Source organism: Betta splendens, chromosome 24 (genome assembly GCF_900634795.4).
Source record: "Betta splendens chromosome 24, fBetSpl5.4, whole genome shotgun sequence".
NCBI classification, from domain to species: domain Eukaryota; kingdom Metazoa; phylum Chordata; class Actinopteri; order Anabantiformes; family Osphronemidae; genus Betta; species Betta splendens.
Window position 1 is genome coordinate 5,492,534 of NC_040901.2, and position 21,929 is coordinate 5,514,462.

The following is a 21,929-nucleotide window of genomic DNA, read 5'->3' on the forward strand; positions in this document are numbered from 1 at the left end:
TCAAGTATTTGCATCAATTAAGCTTAAAGATCTTTATTGTTACTATGATCAAATTGTAGGTGCTTGGTGCTAAATTGTGACGCACTGCACTTAGATATGAACGTTTGCGTCTCCCCTGCGTCCTTGAAGGCGCTGCTCGGCTTTTGCATTAATCCCTCGTTAACCTGCAGGAGCAAAGGTCCTTTATGAGCTATCGCTGGAACCTGCCCAGGCGCTCAGTCACTCAGTCACAGGCAGACGCGCTGCGGGCCACGACTTTGGCAGCTTCGGCTCTTTTTTCTAATACTAAACTTCCAGGTCTGCGCCAGGGAAAACAAAGCCGAGTCCGAAACAATGGCCAGCGCCACAGCGGAAGAGGGGAAAGCGCGCGACGCAGCCGAGCAGGACGCCGGCGTGGCCGCGGCCCGGCGCGCGCTCCTCAGCGAGGTGCAGGTCCACGTCTCCGCGGTGCGAGGGCGCGGCTCACCGGACTACATGGACGTGAGAGAGAAGGACAGGCGCGGCAGCAGCAGCTCGTCATCTTCATCCAGCGACGAGGACGGAGGTAAAACCACGCAAACAGTCGCGCCCGCGGTTGCGCCAACCGTGGAGAACGGCGCATCCAGGCGCTCCTCCAGCTCCTCCGCGTCCTCGGCCGCTCCCGGTGACCCGTGCGACGACCCGCCGGTCCAAACGCTGATCCAGGAGGAGGACAACGCCGAGGACGGGATGCTGATGGCCTACACGCATCCCAACACCGCCGCCAAGCCGGCGGAGGCCGTCGACTACAGCCTGAAGACCCTGGAGAACGTGACTGTGGATGAGAGCAGCGCGGCCCCGGCGGATCCCAGCCAGCCCGACGTCGCTCTCTTCGTCAAGGTAAGACGCGTTAAAGGCCGGCACCGAGGCTTCCACTGGTTTACTGATGGAGCTGCATTAAAGAGATATGAGATAATGTCCGTCACCAACACTGCGCACTTCAAGATCTCTGAATTCATCAAGAATTAACATATTCTATGTTGGTAATAAAGAAAAATAATCATAAGTGACAGCAAAACACTTGCTCTTCTTGTTTGTGATTAGCAAATAATTATGAAGTAAGTAATAAACAATCTGAGGTCATAATTTGATAAGAGTCATCGTCAGTCATATCACAAGAAGCAGTGTCAGCACTGAATCACTGGGGCATTTCTCAAAGTTCACACCTGGAGAGGTTCAATTCACACGTTCATTTTTTCATGTTGTTTAAGCAATAATGGGGATTTATGGTTTATACAGAGCGGCCAGTTGTGGAGTAATAAACCCAAGGTTGTCTAAAGATTAAACAATGACAATCTTATCGCCTTATTTAAGCACACAAGCGGTTCGCTGAGGTCTAACTGAGCATAAAGGTTATTGATGTTAAACATTTAGTTAAAGATCTGAGATCACTGAAGTCAGTACTGCTACAATAGATCCATTATTAGGCAAAACAACACTGCATTGATCCCTGTCAGATGCCATAAAACCACTGTGCTCTGTGTTTCAGAGCCTCTGCCAGTGACCAGAGTCTGGTGGCAATCTGATGTAATTATTAACTCATTTACTGTGGGGCCATAGAAACCAGGGGTGAACTCCACGCTGCCTGCGTGCTGGTCGGCGGCAGCGTGCAGTTCAAACTGGGAATTTCAAACTGGGAGCTCAAACCGGGAAGGAAACGGTGACGGTTCACGTGTTTTCATATCGGACGTTTACGCGTTCGACGTCATCTTAATGCCGTTTTATCAAACTTATGATAAACACAGGCCATAGTTCAGATGCTGTATATGTGCTGGACTCCCTCTCCACATGCCGCCCCTCCTGTTACACTATAACCTGAGTCTGAGTCAATCCAGCCCGTGGGTGGACTCCTCAACTATTTAATCTGCAACAATTGCCATAAACTAAAGCCAGCGCCATAAAAGTAGGTAGAAGATCATCTGTGCGGTGCATGACTCCTCCTTCGCTCTGAGAGCTCACTAGACAACACTTTATCTATCAGCTGCGTGTATTGACCTCAGACTGTACCTGAACCAGCTCCGGTGAAGATAACGTCAGATAGTGGCCTCATACTTACATTCACGGGGCTTGTGGGAGCTGATGCTGATGACTTGGAACATGGTCTTGTCCCATTTAACAGGGGAATGTTCAAACACTCCCATGGCTCAGGGAGGATGGAAGTGTCTGTTACTGTTTAAATATCGGAGTGAATGATTATCCCAACAAGTCAGGGATTTGAGCCTCCTTGTGTCTCAAGACAAAAAAAACTGAGACTTGAACTGTAACTCCGGCACAAATGGAGGATCCAAGCGCCCGATCCAAAGAAATGTGGAGCGAACAGACTGTCTACCCACACATGAGTAGCTGCTGCTGATCTGAGTCCATTGGCCTGATGCAGAGTCTAGCGAAGCAAGCAGAGACCTCTGGTGGACCTGCGAGGGAGCACAGGCTCCATCAGGAATAGTCCACCAAGCAGTTACAGCCGGAAAGGCATGTGTGGGGGATATGAAGAAGAACACTGACCCCACACCCACAGTGGCATGGTGGACTTCACCAACAGCAGCCTCCTGGTCCATCCTGGTTAAATAAACATATACATAAAAAAATGGGAAGTGGAGAAGCAGCTGTTCAAACACTAACATGCAAACATGCTGGTTTGTTGGGGGATTTCCAGTGGATCTGCAAACACGGCACCAGTCTCTATTCTGAGCTGGGCTTCAACCAGAACCAGAACCAGAACCAGGATGCAGCCTGTTGTGTCGTGCTAAAAAAAACCTGTCGCTACCCCAGATGCTAAAATTAGAACATCTCAAACCTCCCTGACACCTCTGCCACAAACACATGTCACTGACTCAGTCCCTTTTATTTTCGTTGCCCTAAATAAGCCAACACCGACTCCTGACTTAGCTCCAAAGCCAGGCATTAATAATTCACAGATGAACTCTCTCCTGCTGGCGATCAGATGAAATCAGCTTTGTCCCGTTGGCCTCGTCTAATACGAATGTAAGTCTGACGCAGAGACACAATCAAAGGAAGCAAATACGACCCCACTTTCCACTTTTTGATTTCTTTTTTTTTTTTTGTAAACATGGTTTTTGTGTCTAAAGCGTCATTTCACAAGGATCGAAGCCACGTCTGCCCCCGTTCTCCCGAACCGGTTACATCATGGACAGTGATGCAACCGGTTTGGGAACACAGGGGCAGACGAGAGGCTCAGAGCTGGCGCGCTCTGGTGGTGGGACGGGAGAGACGGAGGCTCCGCCCCCTGCCATAGGCTGACACCTGTTCCCCACGTTGTGTCAGTGGCAGCGAGCTCTGCTCACCATCTGTGTCCAAATCAGAGCACAGGGCTCTGACTCTCTGACTCTCAGCATCACCTGCGTCGGGAAGCGAACGGCAGGCGGGGACTCTTGGTGGCAAAGGCAGCGAGAGGGAAGCGCCGGAGAGAGCGGCTTTGTGCCTCTGGAGGACGTAGACCCCCCACCGAGCATGAGAGAGGGGCAGTAGTCTAGATGACAGAGCGGCACCATGTCCACCAACGGCCAGGACCGAGAACCTGACATTGAGCTTTTTGTCAAGGTAAGACAGAAATGTGGTTCCAGCGTCTTGGTGGAAGGTGGAAGCGTCGGGCAGTAGCTCCGTAGCTCATGTAACCCAGTAACAGAGGTAGGATTACAGCAGCCGCAGCAGCAGCAGCTCCACACCGGACTCGCGACACAGAGTGCATTATTGTACCGTACTTATATTTAATCCAATATAGTCGCACCCGCAGGTACAGTAGCGGCGTTGTTTTGCTCCCAATCACCAGGTGCACCCGCGGGTCCCTGGGGGGAAGCTGGAGGCGGGTGAAAGTACCTGAGGCAGGTAGCGGAGCCGCTAACGCGCCGCCTCGCCGCACTGACCCAATTAGCAGGTGCAAATACAGCGTCCTGCCAAAAGAGCTCCGAGGAGCCCGGTCGGCTCAGTAATGCGGGTTCACCGGCGCTGGCAGCGAGGATGAAGATGAACCTGCTCATCGTCTTATCTTTATCACATGTTTGAGGCCTCTGGGTTGTTTTCAGGCCTCAGACCTCCGTCAGAACCTGGCACCTGTTGTTGTGGGACAACATGTAGTTTTTACATCACCGTCGATTAGTGTAAGACATGAAAATATGTTATTGTGTGTGTGTGTGTGTGTGTGTGTGTGTGTGTGTGTGTGTGTGTGTGTGTGTGTGTGTGTGTGTGTGTGTGTGTGTGTGTGTGTGTGTGTGTGTGTGTGCGCGTGTCCTCCTTGTTCTAGATGTTGATTGGCTATTATTAGCGGCCGTGTATTGTGTTACCGCCGTGCCGCTGAGCCGAGCCACAACAATGCCCTGACAGGGTCACGTGCGCTCATCCAGCGCTGGCGTCCGGACAGTCGGCTCAGCTACTTTTACACTGACTGTGTTTTCTGGTCTTTACCAGAGGCTGCACGGAGCCCTGCTACCAAGCTGGGTGTCGGTGGCACCACTGCTATAGCTGCATATAGACTAGACACTGATGGGTCAAACAGGCCCCTCAGACCCCACTGACCTCCGGGTCGGGGCACTTCCTGTCGCGCGTTGCTGAACCCGGGTCCGACCCTGCTCTCGGCGCCCCGGTGGTCAGCGACCCGAGGCGCCGGAGTCGCCGTGCGCTGTATAATTGAACAGGGCCGGTGGATCAGGTGTCAGCGACGGCGCTCCGCTCCGTATCTGTACATGCCAACACAGGAACAGCGTGCGAGCTCAGCTGCTGAAGCACTGTATTAGATGTACATTTAGCTCCATTAAAGCCTGAAGACAACAAGTATTATGATGGTTATTAAACTAAATTTACTGCCAAACCTGCGTGTGTGTTCTTTGGGCCCTTCCACAAGATAAAAGTCAAGCTCACACTCAAATTATCCATTTATGCCCAGAGCCGGGCTGCATGTGGGAAACGGGTTCTACAGAGATGAGAGGGGTCCGGTTTTAACAGAACCCAGTGACAGAACCCCCACAATAACAGAGAACACGCTGAAACACTGGTTTTTGCTCCTCACATGTTCATTGTTCACGTCAGTCCCAGCGCTGACGCTGTGTCTGTTGTGGTGTTGAATTGCATCGTACCCCCACTGTTTGTGTGCGTTGGCGCGCAGACCCACTGTTTGCGTTTGGTCCTTCCAGGCCGGCAGCGACGGCGAGAGCATCGGAAACTGCCCCTTCTCCCAGCGCCTCTTCATGATCCTGTGGCTGAAGGGCGTCGTGTTCAACGTCACCACCGTCGACCTCAAGAGGCGCGGACGCACACGATGAGTCACAAGAGAGGCGGCGACGAAGGCGCCCCGGAGCCGACCTTTGACCCCGCTCTCTCTCTCTCTCCCACAGAAAGCCGGCGGACCTGCAGAACCTCGCCCCGGGGACCCACCCTCCGTTCCTCACCTTCAACGGGGAGGTCAAGACCGACATCAACAAGATCGAGGAGTTTCTGGAGGAAACGCTGAGCCCCCCGAAGTAAACACACACACACACACACACACACACACACACACTGGTACAGCTGTTAAGTAGAGACGCTGTAAATCTTTAGAGACTGACTCCACGCGTGTGTCTTCATACACTATTTCACACGTCACAGAGAAAAGACAGCCGCATTAACACAGTCCTTCTTTTAGTGCCTGTAAAGTTCGGCCCGTAACGCGTTTTCCAGTCCAGGCGCTAACGCCGTCCAGATGCTCCCGCGTCTCTGACTCTGTCTCGCCGCTCAGGTATCCCAAGCTGGCCGCCAAGCAGAGGGAGTCCAACACGGCCGGGAACGACATCTTCGCCAAGTTCTCCGCGTACATCAAGAACACCAGGCCGGAGGCCAACGCCGGTGGGCGCTCACTCGCCGGCGCTGACAGCAGCAGCCGTTACCGCTTTGGTCCACTAGGTGGCAGCAGAGGCCCCTGTTTGAGACTAGCTGTGGGTTGTGTGTCTGTGCTCAGCGCTGGAGAAGGGTCTGACCAGGGCTCTGAAGAAGCTGGACGACTACCTGAACAGCCCGCTGCCGAGCGAGATCGACGCCAACAGCGCGGAGGAGGAGAAGGGCTCCAGACGCAGCTTCCTGGACGGCAACGAGCTGACGCTGGCCGACTGCAACCTGCTGCCCAAGCTGCACATAGTGAAGGTGAGGGGGGGGGCGCCTAGGGTCGCCGCCTCATCAATCCCACCTCATGACCCGCCTCCCCCTCCTACTCCTCCAGGTCGTCGCCAAGAAGTACCGCAAGTACGACATCCCGTCCGACATGACGGGCGTGTGGCGCTACCTGAAGACGGCCTACACGCGGGAAGAGTTCAGCAACACCTGCACTGCCGACGCAGAGATCGAGACGGCCTACAAGGACGTGGCCAGGAGGCTGGCCAAGTAGCCCCCCAGCCCCCGCACTCAGACACACACGCACACGCAGACACACACGCACACACAGACACACACAGACTAACATACACACACACACGCACACATATATATATATATATATATAAATACACACACACACATGCAAACACACACACACACAGCCCTTAAAGGCCGCACACGTGACTTTTCAGCAGCCTGTCGGACCGGCGGCTCAGACGCTGCGTTCAGGGCCTCCGCCGCCCCAGATGTGATGGATTTCAGGGGTTCGGCGCTCGTGTATAATGTGGCCCCGTGATTACAGAAACAGACGCTGCAAAACAGAAGTGTAGCAGAAGATAAATCAAGCACAATTAACTTCAAAATTCTCCGGCCAGATCCGATTCTGCTGCAGCGAGGCCTCCGACATAAGACTTTTCACTCAAACGTGATTGTGTCTGTCTGTGTTTATTTCTCATAACACAAAGCTCTCTTTCATACGCGACCCGCTGGCCCGCGCGGCCAAACATTTTACTAGCTGCTGATGTCAGGGTCGTTCGCTTTATTTATTCCTAAGCCACAGTCTAGTCTCGTCTGACTCCAGTGTTTATTATCGAGCTCTGGCTCCGGCCGAGACACCTTGATTCATCTGTGACTGATGTTCCCGCGTGTTTGCTGATCGCGCCGCTTCCATTCGTTATGACCTGTCGCTCTCGTTCACTCCTGCTTCTGAAAGACGAATATATAAAAATGACACGATCTGTCGGTGTTTGTTGATGAAGACTAAGCTCGACTTCTAATCGAACCCTGATCTAGACTCAGTCTTTGCTTTACGTGGGAGTATCACGCCTCCACCTCGATGTCACTGATGGACTCACAATGAAAAATGCGTCGCAGCCAGAGCTGAGACGTTTGTTTTGCCTCTAGCTATTAGTGTTCAGTCGCGCTATTGATTTTGTCTTAAGTTACATGATATTATGAATGGAGAGAGTATTTATTTAGCAGCCCCAATCAGGCCTGATTAGGTGGAGCCATTAGTGGCGCGATGAAAAGCGTCTTCCAGGCCGGGTCCTCGCTGGTCAGGAGCGCTGCCCTCCAGCCCTTCATCAAAGACACATTTCCTCCGCGTCTGCGCCGAGGAGGCGATGGGCTCTCGCGGCCCCGGAGCTCGGGTTCAGGCGTCCGGGCGTCCAAGTGGAGGCGGATGAGGACGTATCTGGGGGCTTATCGTCTTTGGCTCGGCGTCGGGCTGCAGCTACAGCGGGACTTCCTCGGAGAGCCGTGAGGCTCTGGTGCGGTTTGGACAAACATGTGATATGAAACTGGAGCGTGATGACTTGGCTTGCTCGCTGCAAAGCTCTACAAATAAAACAATATTTTCACAGATCTGCTTCTGCCTTTTTTTTTTTTTTTTTTGCTGGTATCGATGGATGGACCGTGAGGTTGTCGCTAACGCGAGGCTCCCGATGCTGATTCGGGGTCCTGATCCCTGAAAAGGGTTAAGTGTGTCTGACTGGGCTGATCAAATCCAGTGGTGCAGCTCTGTTTCTCCATCCATCGCGAGGAGAGGAGAGAGAGAGAGAGAGAGAGAGAGAGAGAGAGAGAGAGAGTGATGACCGTTGACAGGCTTAAATAGAGGCTTCCATGCCAGGGATCAAACGCCATCCCTCTTCTCCACTCTCTCATTAAGACGGAAAACCCGAGCGCCGCCATCCGATCTGTCTCCATTTTTCCTCAAAGGAGTCTAACTTGAAAGATCTGCGCCCGTCGGATTTACAATGGTGGGCGAGCGGTGTTTACCGAGACGCGGCGTTGCCAGAAACAACAGTCAAAGAAAATAAATGGAGCCTGCCTAGTGTTTCCACGGCAGTAAGGAAATATGGAGCGAGACTTGTGCCTTGCTGTTTGGTAATTAGTACCTAAACATCCCTGTCCTTGGATCCCATCGCTCACGTCCAACGTTTCTGCGAGCTGGATAATATACAGTGGAGCATTAACGTCAAACACGTCTGCTCGTGGGGCCCGGCACGCCACATTAATCTGTTATTACGCTCCCAGTGGATGGAGCCGTCGCCGGCCTTGGCTCGGCCGCCGCGGCTCGGGCTGACGGGGACCCACACGCGGCCCACGTTTACGGCCCGCTTCGCTAAACCTCCTCGGCTCGGGGCATAAATTGTATAAATTGAGTCCTGCTTTGAGACCTGAGCCGAGTAAAACAAACGGGTGTGTTTGACGTGCGAGGACCCACCAGAACCAGACCTGTGATCCAATTAGGAGCCAGAGCCATAGTGTAAAGGCACACACTCGAATGCAAGAACGCAAGAAGAGGTCAAACGTAGCTGCCGCTCCCTCGACATATTGTCCCCGAGGGACGGACGCGTATGTTTCAGCCTGAGGTCCAGTTTGGGTTTCGTCCTGTTATGTGCTTTAATGTGGCAGGAGAGAAACGGGCCTTTATTGTTGTCTTTGTCTGCGATTCCTGTTTAGTTTGCTTCAGGTTTTTTTTTAGTATAAGCAAACAAAACCTCAGTCTGGGTCTTTAAAATGATTATTTTAAAGTTAATTATTTAAAAATAAAACTCATTTATTTACTTAATTCTTGAATATGATTCCTGAAAATGTGATATTTTAAAGTAAAACAATATTTCTGATGAGAGTTGGTCCCTGACGTCCTCCACACGCTCCCTCACCGCTCCGACCCGACGCCGGCGTCGCCCAGAAGGTGAGACGTGAGGAGGAAGCGCTTAATGGGAGCACATGAACTATGTCATAACAGGAGATCGTGTTCAAAGCGGACGCGGCGGCGGCGGCAGACGAGGCTCATCGCCTCCACGCCGACGCGGAGAGCATCTCGGAGAGTATCGAATTCCCTCCCCCCCCCCCCCGGGCCTCCCCCGTTCGCCTGCCCTTGGAGCCCTGAGTGACTTGCGGTGGAGCTTGATGGGGATTATTGATCCGCGCGGCGCACGCCTGCGGTTTCGGCGCAGGGCTGACGACCTCACCAGAAGCGGCTGCTGGCGCTGGTGCTGGCCGGGCCGGGCCGGGCCGGGCCCGCCGCGGCCTGCAGTCTGGGGCCGTCTGAGCCCGGAGCCAGGTGATCAAGACATTTGTCCGTGTATTTAAATAATCCGACTCCATTGTAGACAGAAGATAACAATAAACATATCTGATGGGCCTTTTGGAGACGAGGCACTGAAATGAGTAACGCGTCCACAGAAAGCACGGCCCTGGGGTATTTGTGCTGTTACTTAGATTTACTGGTGGAGTTTTCAGTTCCAGTCGTGGACCACATGAAATAATCCATGGTCACTGGAGAAGGATGTGGACACTGTGCTAATTATGTGAGATGATGATGTCAGGTATTAATACCCGCGAGCGAGCCAGGACTTTTCCTTCTGCGCCGTGTTCCAATGTATATAACCGCACTGCGGCGACCACACTCGCTATACGACCGCACTCACATCCACATGTCGGACATGTCTGGATCCTCGGCAGCCCTCACACATCCACACTGTCAGGCGGGCGCTCGCTTTATCATTCGCTGTAGTAAATCATCGCTTCGCCTGCAGGAAACGCGCAGCATTTTATTTTCCAGTCATAAACCATAAAACCTGCCTCTAACACGAGTTATGATCCTTGGAGACAGAGAGGATAAATGTCTAAAGCAGAACCAGACATGATGGCGGGCATTCTTCACCCCCCCCGCCTGGCATCTCCACCCGGCTGTAGCCCTGCGGTGGGTTTTTCCAAAAATGTCACCAGCGCTGCATGTTACTGGACCCGCGTGACCTCCAGGAGCGACCGGCCCATTAGTTCCCAATTAACACTCACCTGGTTGCGTTTGAGCCTCCCACCGTCTGACAGGGGGAACACACGGAGCTTCACGCTTGGTTTCGGCCGTAGATGGGATCCCTGCCCGAAATTTTTGAAATTTTATTGCTTGGCTGCGACCTATGGAAAAGGCCTGTTTTGTATGAATATTTGGCACCGGGCTGGAGTTTATGCTGTCTTATGTTCTGTACACTCAGTGGCGCTGCAGCAGTTTGCCATTTTCTGACAGTTGAGATGATGTATAATTTGAAACACTGACACGAAGTGAAGGCTCTGGACAAAGAGGCCTTTTGTTTGTGTGTTTGGTCGCTGTCCATGGTCCTGACACTCACACTTTCACAGCGAGTTCCTGTTTTTTTTTTTTTCAGGCAGTGTGGCCGGTATCAGATTACATAATCTGAACTGGCAGAGTTCACCGAACGTCGGCATTTTCAGTTTCGTAAGTAGGCGTCTCGGTTTCGTGGAATCGAATATTTCCAAAAGCAGGCTGGAGACATAAGCGTGTTTTAATCTGGTGATGAACGGGCCCAGAGTGTAGGATGTCGGGCTACAACCTACCGTGCCGTACCGTCCGAGGTTCTGGGTCGCCGCCCGGCAGCTGCTCGCCTGCCAATCCATCATTTCTATTATTACAGGTCAAAAAACAGGTCGTCATTTACAAGCGCCTGTCTGCGGGGGTGAGGACGTGTTCATATCTGGCGTCCACGCACAGGAAGGCGTTTGCACGGGCTCCAGTCCACAGACACAAAATGTGGGGTGTTGGAACGTAAGAAAGGGAACCAGTAATATAATAAGTGCTAGTTTGGCCGCAGGCAGTCTGCCTCTGGCTCCATGCAGCTCCGTATGGGTGGGCCCCTCACTGTGCTCCCGAAGGCTGCTTTAACGTGGCCACTAGAGGGCGCCAAAGTACACTGATACCGACCGAGTCTAAAGCTTGAGTCTTGTTCAATTACGATCAGATCCCATTAAGATCAGTTTTGTGTTCTCTGCTGTGGGCACGACACGATCAACGGCGACCTTTTGATACATTTGTTAAAAGCTAAATAAAGAGGCAGAGGGAGACCAGGACTCAGGAGTTGTACACTGGTCTAAATCAGAAATGAAGATGGATAGATATAAAGGCGCGCGCACACTTAGCCCTGTTAGCGGAGATGGAAACACAGGCAGAGATCTGGTGAGTGGTGAGGGACCCTTGAGGATCACTTCCCGCCTGAGCTGCTCCTCTGAAACGTTTGAGGCCAAGTGAACCGTTTGTATTGACGCTGTGTGTGCGTGCGTGTGTGTGTGTGTGTATCGCTCTCAGTTGATTACATAATAGAGGGAACAGAGAGCTTTGGCCTGCTGCTACTAAACGGCTCCCATCCTGGTGTAGGAATCGAGCAGACATCAGCAGCAGCATCATGTTCAACCACTGCACGCGACCACAAGCACAAGCCGAGTGAGTCTGCCTCCGCCGCTCTCGTGCATGCAGGACATTATGCTAATTTCTCGGGGGTGTCTGGGTCCCGTGGTTCATTACGATAATTGCTCGACGCGGCTGAGAACGCCGAGAATGCGAACCTGAAACCAGCAGGAGCCCTTTCCCTGCAATCTGCATTCAGGGAAACCCCACGAACGCTCCCAAAGTGAACCTTAAAGGACACATGGGACGGCGGAGCGCTGCCTCTCTCTTCCTGGCTCCTCCACCGCGCGCGCTCACTTAGATTGGCTCTATTATGTCTTGGAATAATGTAAAACAGCTTCGCTGGTCCTCGCTGTCTCCATCTCTCTGGTTTCCCGCTGCACCTTTGAAATGCAGCCGTGGCAGCGGCGGTGGCAGCAGCAGTCTGGCCGAGGACGCCGGGCCGGGCCCCAGTCTGCCTTAGTCCTCATCCAAAGACAATGTTGGTGTAGACGGAGCGGCAGACCTCAGTGACACTTCCTACACCAAACACATTTGCCTGTTAACCGTTTCACTAAACGATCTGGGGGGAAAATTTAGGGTCTGCTCAACATTCACGTTTAAATGCTTATTCTCGAAAAGGAAAAATATGAGTGAAAATTCTAAACACCAAAGAAATACAGTGGATGATTGATAATTATGAAATCATTATTAAGTGACAATAAGCAGAAGGTTTTTGATATGAGTCAACTCCAAACTGCGAAAGAAGATTTAAAAAGATTTAAATTAAGTTACAAAATTCCTATTTTATTCTTAAAATAGACAAAATGTACAATCACAATGCCAATTTCACTCACTGTTGTCAGGTCTGTGACCCTTAAAAAAACAAACAAACTCACGTAATTAACTTTATGAAACGTACCAGAAAATCTAACAGTTTCCATTAGCTTCGATTCCTGACAACTGTTATGAGAGAAGAATTATATCAATGACATAACAAGTAAACTTTACATAAGAGCAGGGTAAAGTACGGCTCCTGGATATTATACATGTCGATCATTAAATAATACAAGGTGGGAGTTTGTGCTGAAAGTTGGTACCCAGCACATTACTAAAGAAAAGAACAAAGACAAGAACACAAACAAAAACAGGTGAAGACAGAGGACGGGATGTCAGTGCTGCGCTGGTGTGTAAACAGTTTAAACATCATTTCCTGTTCAAATGTTGGACGGAGAGAGGTTTAAATAAATTCCAACAGATGCGCACAGTGACTGGACGCTGGAGACACCGGAGCCATTTGTAACGGGGGACACGGACGCAAATCGAATCACGGCGGCGTAAAAAGGCTGGTGTTTGCTTTTCATGTTACGCCGTAGCAGCAGGAACTGAAGCAGCCGCGATGATTTACTGGGACGTGTCCAATTCAATTACGCGACTTCAGAACTCCCTCCGCCTGCGAAGCCTCAGCGAGCGGCCCGATGCTGCTCTCCTCAGTCAACTTATTACATTACCTACATAAAGCGAATATCTTGAAAGCAGATTTAACATTTAACCCAACGCCAAGTGCTTCTTGAGATTGAATTGGACACATGACTTGTTATGCGCTGTGTGGCTCCAGTGGCGTTGCTGCACGTCTGCACCGAGGAACCAAAACCACGAGCCCTGCTGGCAGCCGGCCGCAAGTGCTGCACGAAATGAAGAAAGAAATAAGTGCTCCACGAAACAAACGTACACAAGGCTCCCATATTTGTCGGTCACCGGTTTGCTGCCAGCAGCTGCATCCAATCACCTTCTTCCTTTTAGACTCCAACCACGTTTTTATTTTTGCTATTTCAAAATGGAGAATGTCAGACGTCCCGCTCATCCCGGTGCCACTGAATGTCACACTGCTCATCGACAACAATACAAAAAGCATTAAAACGGATTAAAGGAAAATAAATAAACGCTGTTAAGGAACAACACAGCCTTTTTCCGGCGCTAGCTGTGATGTCACCTTTTCAATCTTAGAGACTGAAGGACAAAAAGAAGAAGTGTCACACACGAAGATGAACTTTTAAAAAGCCATCTTTCTGCGAGAGATGGAACCTAGAGCAGTCCCTTGGAGAACCATGCGGACGCAGCGCACGGTTGGGAAGGATTATTCCAGCACTCAGGAGTTCACGTATCACAAAGTGAGAGGACCTGCTTCTTTGGAGCGCTCCACCAGGCGTGGCCGCCGCATCACGTGAGCTCACGTAGACGTGCAGCTCCCGTCGCGGGTCCAGACGACAGATATGTATCCGTGTGCGCGTCGGGCCAGACCAACTGGGGAAATCAAGCAGAACTTCCCCAAATGCATAATTATTTTCCCTCATTGAAACTCCCCGTCGCGGTGTCTTGCCAACAGGCACAATACGAGTTATTGCTCAATAAATACCGAAGGTTTAATTCCGAGCCAAATGTGTGTCAACGCCTAGCGAGGATGCCGGCTCTTTAACGTGCAGAGCAGTTAAACTGAAAGTTACACCACAAGAAACATGTTGCAATAGTCTTTGGAAAACGCATCTCGCATTCGAAACGATTTAAATCTTTGGGTACTACAGAAATTAAACCTTGCACTCTCTTAAATTACCTATTAAAAAAACAAAAAAGAAAACATTTTAACTTAGTCATATAGATGCAACAAAAATATTCAGATTACAAATCTTTGACTCAAGTTTCAAATACAATACATAATTTATGGCTTTATAAGTTAAAACGAAGAACGCCTCAATCTACATCAACGTTTCACCCACAATGTACAAGTTAAATTAATTGGTTTAAAGCAAATTTACTGTCCATACCGCTTAAAGCAACATATGTGTCACTCTCATCGCTTGCTACTCAGTGCTTAACTTGCATCTTGATATTGTCGTAGTACAAAAAACATGCTCCAAAAGCCTTAATGAAATACAAACACTATACAAAAGAGGCAGTCTCTTACAAATATTGTTGAAGTATCCCTTAGCTTGCGGATAATAATACAAATGAAATAATGTGTTATCCACTTGGGCCTAGTAAACCAAAATTGTCTTTCTCATCATTGCTGTGAGAATGACTCCCTTTGTTGTGCCTTGGTCAAAACACATTCCAGGAAGACGGGTCCATACAAGTCTGGTCTTTTTATGATCTTAAACTTAATTTCCAAGAAAAAGATCAAGATAGCTGGTGAGAGCTAAAAAATCCCCTCTTCGAGGAAAAAAAAACGAGGTTCTGTGCTTTCAAACCATGACATCAGTTGACTTCTAACGCCCGTCCGGCAGGTTTCCCTCAGTACGGCCTCCAGACGGCTTCGTCCATGCGGCCTCCGGGGTTGAGGACGGTCGGGGAGTTGCTGTGGCTCCCGTCCCCGTCCACGCCTGCCTCCGTCTGGCTGGGCAGGTTGGGGTTCACCAGGGAGGTGCCCGTGGAGGCGCTAGTGCAGGGCGGGATCATCCGCGACGGCGAGCGGTCCCCGCCGGGGACCATGGAGAACTGGTAGGAGCCGGACGAGGCGCCGTAGTAGAGATACGGCGTGCTGCTGGTCTGGAAGGGCCCGTTCTGGCTCTGGGTGGAGCCCGGGTAGGGGGGGGGCAGGTAGGTGTGGTAGTGGGCGCTGCCCAGCGACATGGCGGAGGTCACGGGCGGGGTGTAGGTGAAGGTGGCCGGGTAGTGCATCCGAGGGCCGGAGAAGCGGCTCTCCGTGAGGGAGGACAGGCCCGGGAACTGGCGCTCGAACTGACCGGGGAACGGGCTCAGGTCCGAGGAACCTGGAGACACACGGAGAAACACGGTCACGCCGCCGCCGCCGCCGTCCCCCCACGTCAACAGAGCGGCAGCTATTATTACGCAAGTCTAAACAATTCCACTTCCTCCCGCCAGTTTGTCACTTCTGATTATGTGAAATGTGGCTTTGGACGCCACCGTTTAGCGCTCGCTCTTGTAAAGTAATTCAGTTTAACAAATAAGCCCCTTGAGAAATCAAACAGTAGTAAACTGAATTGTACGCAATCAATTCCAAGCCAGATACGTGTATTAACCAATTTGGACCGGCTCACGGAATCTGTGGGCACAAATACGAACAAGCGTTTATCTATAAATATTGCTGTATTCATCAAGTCCAGGGCTGCTGTTCACATCAACTCCTGAGTTTTGATAAAGTTAACAAAAGCATCAGCAAAGTCCCACACATGTATTTTCTCTAATATGTTTATGCCTCTGCATGTTTACGTTGCTGTGCGTGTTGTGTATCTGAGTAACTGTTTATGCGTGCAGACGTGTGTGTGTGTGTGTGTGCGTGTGTAGGAGGGTGGTTGTGTGAATACTGTATGCACATAAAAAAGCAGTTGGGATGAATCAGGAGCTGCACATGTGGAAACACTTTGAGCAGAAACAGTTTCCATGAGATCCATAATGAGGCAGGGCTGAGCTCTGATGTGGCTCCTCTCCTCGCCTCCCATCGGCTCCAGCGCGTGTGTGTGTGTGTGTGTGTGTGTGTGTGTGTGTGTGTGTGTGTGTGTGTGTGTGTGTGCGCGAGTGAGCGAGTGTGAGAGACAGACAGACAGGCAGAGAGAGAGAGAGCTGCTCCATCTCACCCTTCGTTCCTCTCCTCGCTTTATCCCTTAAAAAATACCCAGAAAACCACTAACTGGCTGTGGCGAGCTCCGCGCTGGGCGCAGAGTTTAAGCAGAACGGGACGCCCCCCTCCCACCGCCCCCGCCCCCTCCCCTCACGTCTCCTCTCCACGGTTCGGTCCAGCCGTGGCGCTCTTATCATAAATCACCAGGCGTCTTCCGTGTCACCATGTCTGCTGCGCGAGGACGGGGGGGGGGGGGGGGGGTCGAGGAAGCGGGGGGCTGTGTGTTTATGCGCGCGGGGGAGTCGCGAGGCTGCGTTCGTCACTAGCGTCAGATAGCATGTGCTGCCAATTAAGGCCTTTCAACTTCCTCTTTCCAGCAGATCCGTTTGGTTCTAATAGCAATAGTAGGTGAGTGTCTCTGCTGCAGCGGAACAGTGTGATCTCAGACATGAGCGGCGCTGTTCAATAAACTCCCGACTCCTGCTTTTAACATTTGGACCTATTTTAATGTTCAAAGGGACCCTGTGATGATGAGCCAGACGTGATTTTATCAGCTTAAGTGAAACCGGAGGAGGGGTATTGTCTGAATATTTGAAGGGACTTTAAACAACCACTTCCGCCCTGGGTGTCTGACAGGTCCCATCGAGGCTGGTAGTGACTTTACCATTTCAACACCAGAGCCTTTGAGTGTGAAGGTGTCTGTGGAGCATCCGTATCAGCTTCTGCCTCTACTTGTTGCTATGTTCTGTGGATGGATACTGTTACAGTGCCGCCCGGCGACGTGTCAACATGATCTCCAGAGATCTGGAAGCCTTAGTCACATCGCTTACCGGGCATTAAGCGCTGGAGGAGCGCGGGCGGCGGGCGGAGGCGAGGGTTCAGCCCCGCGCGTCGCCGGGAGAACAAAGCCCGGCGCTGGCGGGATGAAAGCGGGAGGGAAGGGCCCGGCTAATCCACGCTGACGAGGCAGCTGGCTGGACTTTAAACCCCTCGTCATGCAGAGTCACACTCGCTCGGGGGCGGTGAGTTAGTGCAAGTAAACAGAGGTGGTGGGGGGGGGGGGTCAAACAGGTGTACGGGGGAGGGAGAAAAAGTGAGGCAAACTGGAACATGGACGCTGCAGCGAACGCAATTACCCAGAATGCCTTGCGAGAGTGTCGTAGCGCTATAAAGACACTTTATTTGTCAGTCACGAGCCTGTTATTATCCCGGGGGCCTGTTATTACCCATGCTCCTCTGGGATCAAAGACTTGGAGCGAGGAGAGACGGAAACAATCGTTTTTCCTCCACTGTTTAAAAAAGCGCCGTCCAAACCGCTCTCTGGAGAGACAGTCGGACTCTAACAACATGCCTCATTCCTCACGTTCATTTGAGAATGAGCTAATAGCGGCTCGCTGCGCTGTGTTAGCTAAATGGTAACACACTTCTCCTCTGTAGTTCAATGAAGCCTTTGTTGATGCTGCTGCCTTTTTCTGAGTGTGAGGTTCAGTGCGTGGGCGCCCGTCTTTCTCCCCCGGCCCGTTCGCTTCCCATTTTAACGCATAGGAGAACTTATCATCTGCTTGACTGGCGGCGCGTTTCACACAGTGGCTGAGTCAGTGGGTCTACCTGGCAAGCGTCTAGGCACGTCACTGATGGCAGGCAGGCCCGTGCCTCGGCTGGAGGAGAGGGGGGTGGTGGAGTGGACGGAGGGGGACGCCATGGGACTCAGGTAGGACGGGTACGTCTGTTCGTACGACCAGGGAGGAGAGGACTGGGACTGACGAGGGTCTGATGGGGAGAAACGGAGGTGGAGGGAGGGAGGGAGAGAAACAGCCCAGGAAGACACACGAAGACAAGAAAAGAGGGAAAGAATAATTACCAGCGGCCCATCAGTTGCTTCAAATGTCCTAATCTTAACATACAGCACAATACAACCGCAGACATTATCAGGGACTGTTCCTCTGCTTGTGTTTGGAGGTAAGTATCAGTCGGGCGCATTATGCAACATCCTCTGTAATGACACATCTAATGTTTACCTTCCTAGAGGAGATCTTCCTGTTTGCCTTATAAAACAGTGCGCTCGCAGCTGAGGCGCAGAGAGCCTCGCTGGCCCACGGCCAAGGGGTAAACACGGCGCCAGACGAGCGGGGGAGCAACGCACTCCGGCGCGTTCGTTCCGATACAAGTCGATCGAGACCTCGATGAATTCATGTCTCATGATGAAGAAATGTGCAGTCATTTACAGCCGACTAGTGCCCGAGGCTGCCAGGGTGAGTGGAGAAAACTGTGGATTTGCTCAACTCGTTTAATCCAATTAAGATTTCATGAATAAAGGGGGGAAAAGCACTGATGGGTGGTGCAGATGGTTAAAATGAAACAGTTAAAGGAAACGAATGAACAGTTCAGACAGCAAAATGGTTAATAAGATCAGTCACACAATTACTATTTAGCTACTTAATAGCTACTTATAATAATCTTCGCTCCTTGTCACAGTGTCGAACCGTCCCTCCAGCGATTCACTAAGACTACAAAGGCCACGGCACAGAGTAACTAAGAGCCAACGGGCGACGTGTGTGTGTGTGTGTGTGTGTGTGTGTGTGTGTGTGTGTGTGTGTGTGTGTGACGAGCCTCTGGGGGTGTGGACGATCAGGTGGCAGCCTCCCTGTGCCGTGAGGGATGGTGTTACCTGCTGGATGCCGACCGAGCACAGAGAGACACTAAACGGCTGCTCCCGTCAGCGCGTGACTCCCGACTCACGCTGCGGGTTCCACGTTTCATGTGGCGCCGACAGTGACGGTCGTATTAAAATCGACGGCGCGCGCCAGGCACGACACGTTTTCTACACGCGTATGATCAAAACGGAACAAAAGCCCCCAAAAAATGATCGGGCCAAAATGTTGTGTCCTTGGAAACGGGCAACAAAAAGCAAAAGCAACACAAGAAATGAAAAGATAGGCCAGTGTTCAGTGCTAATGAGGGACTGGTGTCATTTTATACAGTGATCCTACATGCAATAATGCTGTATTTTGCATTTAACCCAACCACAGTTAGCTAACAGAGGTGCAGCTGGGGGGGGGGGCACTCACCCGTTATCTGCGTCTGCCCCTGCGGGTTGAAGGAGTTGGCCGCCGTGTTCAGAGTGGGCCGCGGGGCCTGAGTGGGGACGCTGACCCTCACCCGCATCCTCTCCAGCTCACTGAGGCGGTCGGAGAAGAGGCCCGTCTTGGGAGCGTCCTCGAGCTTCTGGCGATGCCCTGAGGACACAGGCCGCGCAGCCATTGAGTCGGTGCTAGGCCACGCCAAGCTATTTTATTAGCAGCCATTTCGTTAAGTGCCGCGACGCTGAATTAAATTTTTTTTAATTAACATAAAATGAAAGTGACCATCCTCAGCGCTGCATGATTAATAACCTCGACTTCTTCCTCTTGGCATACAGTTTGTCAGTAATTAGCTTTTAATGACTCACTTTTTCTGTTTGCCCCACGAGCGTTACTTGTTAAATGTACTGACACTAAACAAAGAGAAGGTCAAGAGGCTTTTCGGAATGGGATGCTGCATCCTGCTAATTATCAAGATGTGTGTAATTATCTCGTAGCATCTCGCATGTGAGAAAAAACAAAAGTGGAGATGGAGATATGCAAAGAGGGAGGGAGGTGCATGTATGTTCAGGCTTCTTCCTCAGGTAAACACAAGCTCTCACGCCATCACCCCATTATCCCCACAGGAGGCGTGAGCGATGCCAAACAGACTTTACCCATTCTCCTCCTGCATTCCTTGGCTGATCATTTTAAACCCTTTATATCCCCAGTTGTCCCCCCACCCCCCATCCACCTTTAAGGTTGCTGGATCTGGACTCATTGGAAACGCATGCACAAACGCACAATGCGATGTGTCACCCTGTGTGTCTGGGCCAGCCCATCCCTGTCCCAGCAGCCCTACCTGCAGCAAAACCTGCCCAGAGGCTCAGGTGTAGACGGTAGTTTAGCAAAGGTCGGGTAAAAACAGAGGCATGTGTGCGCACGCACGTACGCACGTGCACACACACACAAGTCTGTGTCAATGTGTCTGTCTGGTTTCGCACAAGTTCCCCTGTAAAGGCGGTAAAGTAAATATGAACCAGAGAAGAACAGAAACCTCTGCTGTGCTTGGCAGCGGTCCAGCTGGCACGGGCAAAAACAGCAAGCTACTTCAGAATCCAGCCCGACCTGCCTGCTGCACGGGCTCAGAACAAAGAGCTGGTACTACACCTATGGGTGGCTGTTGTGTAGGGAGAGTGGGGGAGACGAGGTCTTAGAAGAAAATATCACCGTTTGCGTTACTGAATCATCATCGTGAGGATCAAAGGCTGCAGAGAAGTGCCTGGCGTCGGGTCCTCGAGGACCAACCACCTCCCACCTGAGCAGCGGTGGTGCATGTCACGCCTGGATTTCTCCGTGTGAACGTTTCCCATCACTCACACAGTGGAATAAACACAAAATTATGGAAACAATCCTTCTAAAATTGTCTCCGAGAATGTTTCCAGTGGCGCAACCTAGAAATACTTCAATACAGCAAACTATCTCTTCAAAGTCGCATATTGTGCATCAACATTTTGGAATTTTGATGCCTAATTCTGATGCTGTGACATGGGCCTTGATAATAGCAGCATTAATCCTGCAGCGAGCGTCTGACAGACCACGAGCTTTATTGCAATGACGTCACCCAACTGGCATCATCCCCCCCCAAAATAAACAGACCGTCTCATCCCCGGCTGAATGGGGGGGGGGGGCAACATCGGCTCCGTGACAGCGTCAGCACATTGCGGACGTTTACAACATAATTCACGTCCACGTTTCATTAATGATATTTCTAGTGGATAATTTGTGCCTCTTGCTTGCATTCCTCATCTCTCTGCGCACGCTGTGCCTAGTCAATCATAGCGTTTCCATTTTCAGCAGACCTAATTCCTATTCTAAAAAAGACTCGGGTACAGTGAGGGCTTTGTGCACTGCCTGTCTCCTAGTGATGGGAATAAATAGCGACTGGAGACCAAGGGAGATGGATGGAGACAGAGGGGGACAGACGTGACGGGGGGAGGAGGCACATGAGAGAAGAAGAGGCCCTGATGACCAGTAAATTAAGAGCTCTGGATGGGTCTGAACCCGCGAGGAGACACGAGGCTCTGTGAGGAGTAGAGGGAATGGGGAAAGAGTTAGAGCAGGTTCAAGGAGGCTTCAAAAAAATTAGGGCCATTTTTGATCAGTCGTACAATGAAGGACAACAATGTATTTCTCTCCTACGGGAATTTAGCATGTGACTATATTATGTCCACTTCACAATCCAAACAGCCAGACCTCAGGTCCATTAGTTTACTGGGCCCTGACAGTAAACACAGTTCCTCACGAGTTTAATTACACCTTTCGGACGACAACTGTTGCCAAACACAAGACGTCTCAGCTGTTTTATCGGAACCCAAGCAGGGCGGAGGAATGAGCCAGGGGTATTTAAAGGAGCGGGAAAAGGCGGATGATTTCACTGCCGTAGGGAAAGTCCCTGAGATTCCCATCATCCCTGTGAAAACAGCGGAGATTTTCGATAGCGCCTGCCACTTCCCTGCCCAGCCAGTGGCCGGAAGCACGGACAGATTCAGACCAGATGTGAGCGCACGCGGGAAACGCACGGGCGCGTGAGAGTGGATGTATGCAAAAACACGTCTGGACAGGGGATCAGGCACGCACACGCACACGCACACACACACACACACACACACACACACACACACACACACACACACACAGTGACAGACAGACAGACAGACAGACACACAGA

The 21,929-nt window shown here is 51.3% G+C and overlaps 2 protein-coding genes across 11 annotated transcripts in view; one reads left to right on the top strand and one right to left on the bottom strand.

The window, feature by feature from the left end:
• Nucleotides 1-158: 158 nt before the first annotated feature.
• clic5b (chloride intracellular channel 5b) lies at nucleotides 159-7,735 on the top strand. 3 transcript variants are annotated; one of them, XM_055506462.1, is made up of 7 exons: nucleotides 986-3,000; nucleotides 3,339-3,576; nucleotides 5,163-5,272; nucleotides 5,364-5,489; nucleotides 5,744-5,850; nucleotides 5,963-6,144; nucleotides 6,221-7,735. In XM_055506462.1, the coding sequence occupies exons 2-7, from the start codon at nucleotides 3,526-3,528 to the stop codon at nucleotides 6,383-6,385; spliced, it is 741 nt and encodes a 246-aa protein (XP_055362437.1). In that variant the 5' UTR covers nucleotides 986-3,000; nucleotides 3,339-3,525; the 3' UTR covers nucleotides 6,386-7,735. The 3 variants fall into 3 exon arrangements, with proteins under 3 accessions (XP_028997829.1, XP_055362437.1, XP_028997830.1); XM_029141996.3 differs by lacking the exons at nucleotides 986-3,000; nucleotides 3,339-3,576 and adding an exon at nucleotides 159-858; XM_029141997.3 differs by having other exon boundaries at nucleotides 986-3,576.
• A 4,614-nt stretch (nucleotides 7,736-12,349) lies between these two features.
• The window catches only part of runx2b (RUNX family transcription factor 2b), an 84,932-nt gene continuing 75,352 nt past the window's right edge, over nucleotides 12,350-21,929 (bottom strand). For 6 of the 8 annotated variants that reach the window (XM_029141103.3, XM_055506382.1, XM_041069515.2 and 3 more), the window contains 3 exons: nucleotides 19,208-19,375; nucleotides 17,748-17,909; nucleotides 12,350-15,330 (listed from right to left, as the gene is read on the bottom strand). In XM_029141103.3, coding sequence (XP_028996936.1) covers nucleotides 14,852-15,330; nucleotides 17,748-17,909; nucleotides 19,208-19,375 — 809 coding nt within the window. In that variant the 3' untranslated portion in view covers nucleotides 12,350-14,851. The remainder of the gene's footprint in view (nucleotides 15,331-17,747; nucleotides 17,910-19,207; nucleotides 19,376-21,929) is intronic. The other 2 variants (XM_055506384.1, XM_029141111.3) reach the window with 1 other exon arrangement.

What these genes read in the sequence shown, in the direction of transcription:
- clic5b (XM_029141996.3), top strand. Translation starts at nt 334, where the DNA reads ATGGCCAGCGCCACAGCGGAAGAGGGGAAAGCGCGCGACGCAGCCGAG. An exon ending in ACCACCGTCGACCTCAAGAG is followed by an intron (nt 5,273 to 5,363) that starts GCGCGGACGCAC and finishes TCTCTCCCACAG; the next exon opens with AAAGCCGGCGGACCTGCAGA. An exon ending in CCAAGCTGCACATAGTGAAG is followed by an intron (nt 6,145 to 6,220) that starts GTGAGGGGGGGG and finishes CTACTCCTCCAG; the next exon opens with GTCGTCGCCAAGAAGTACCG.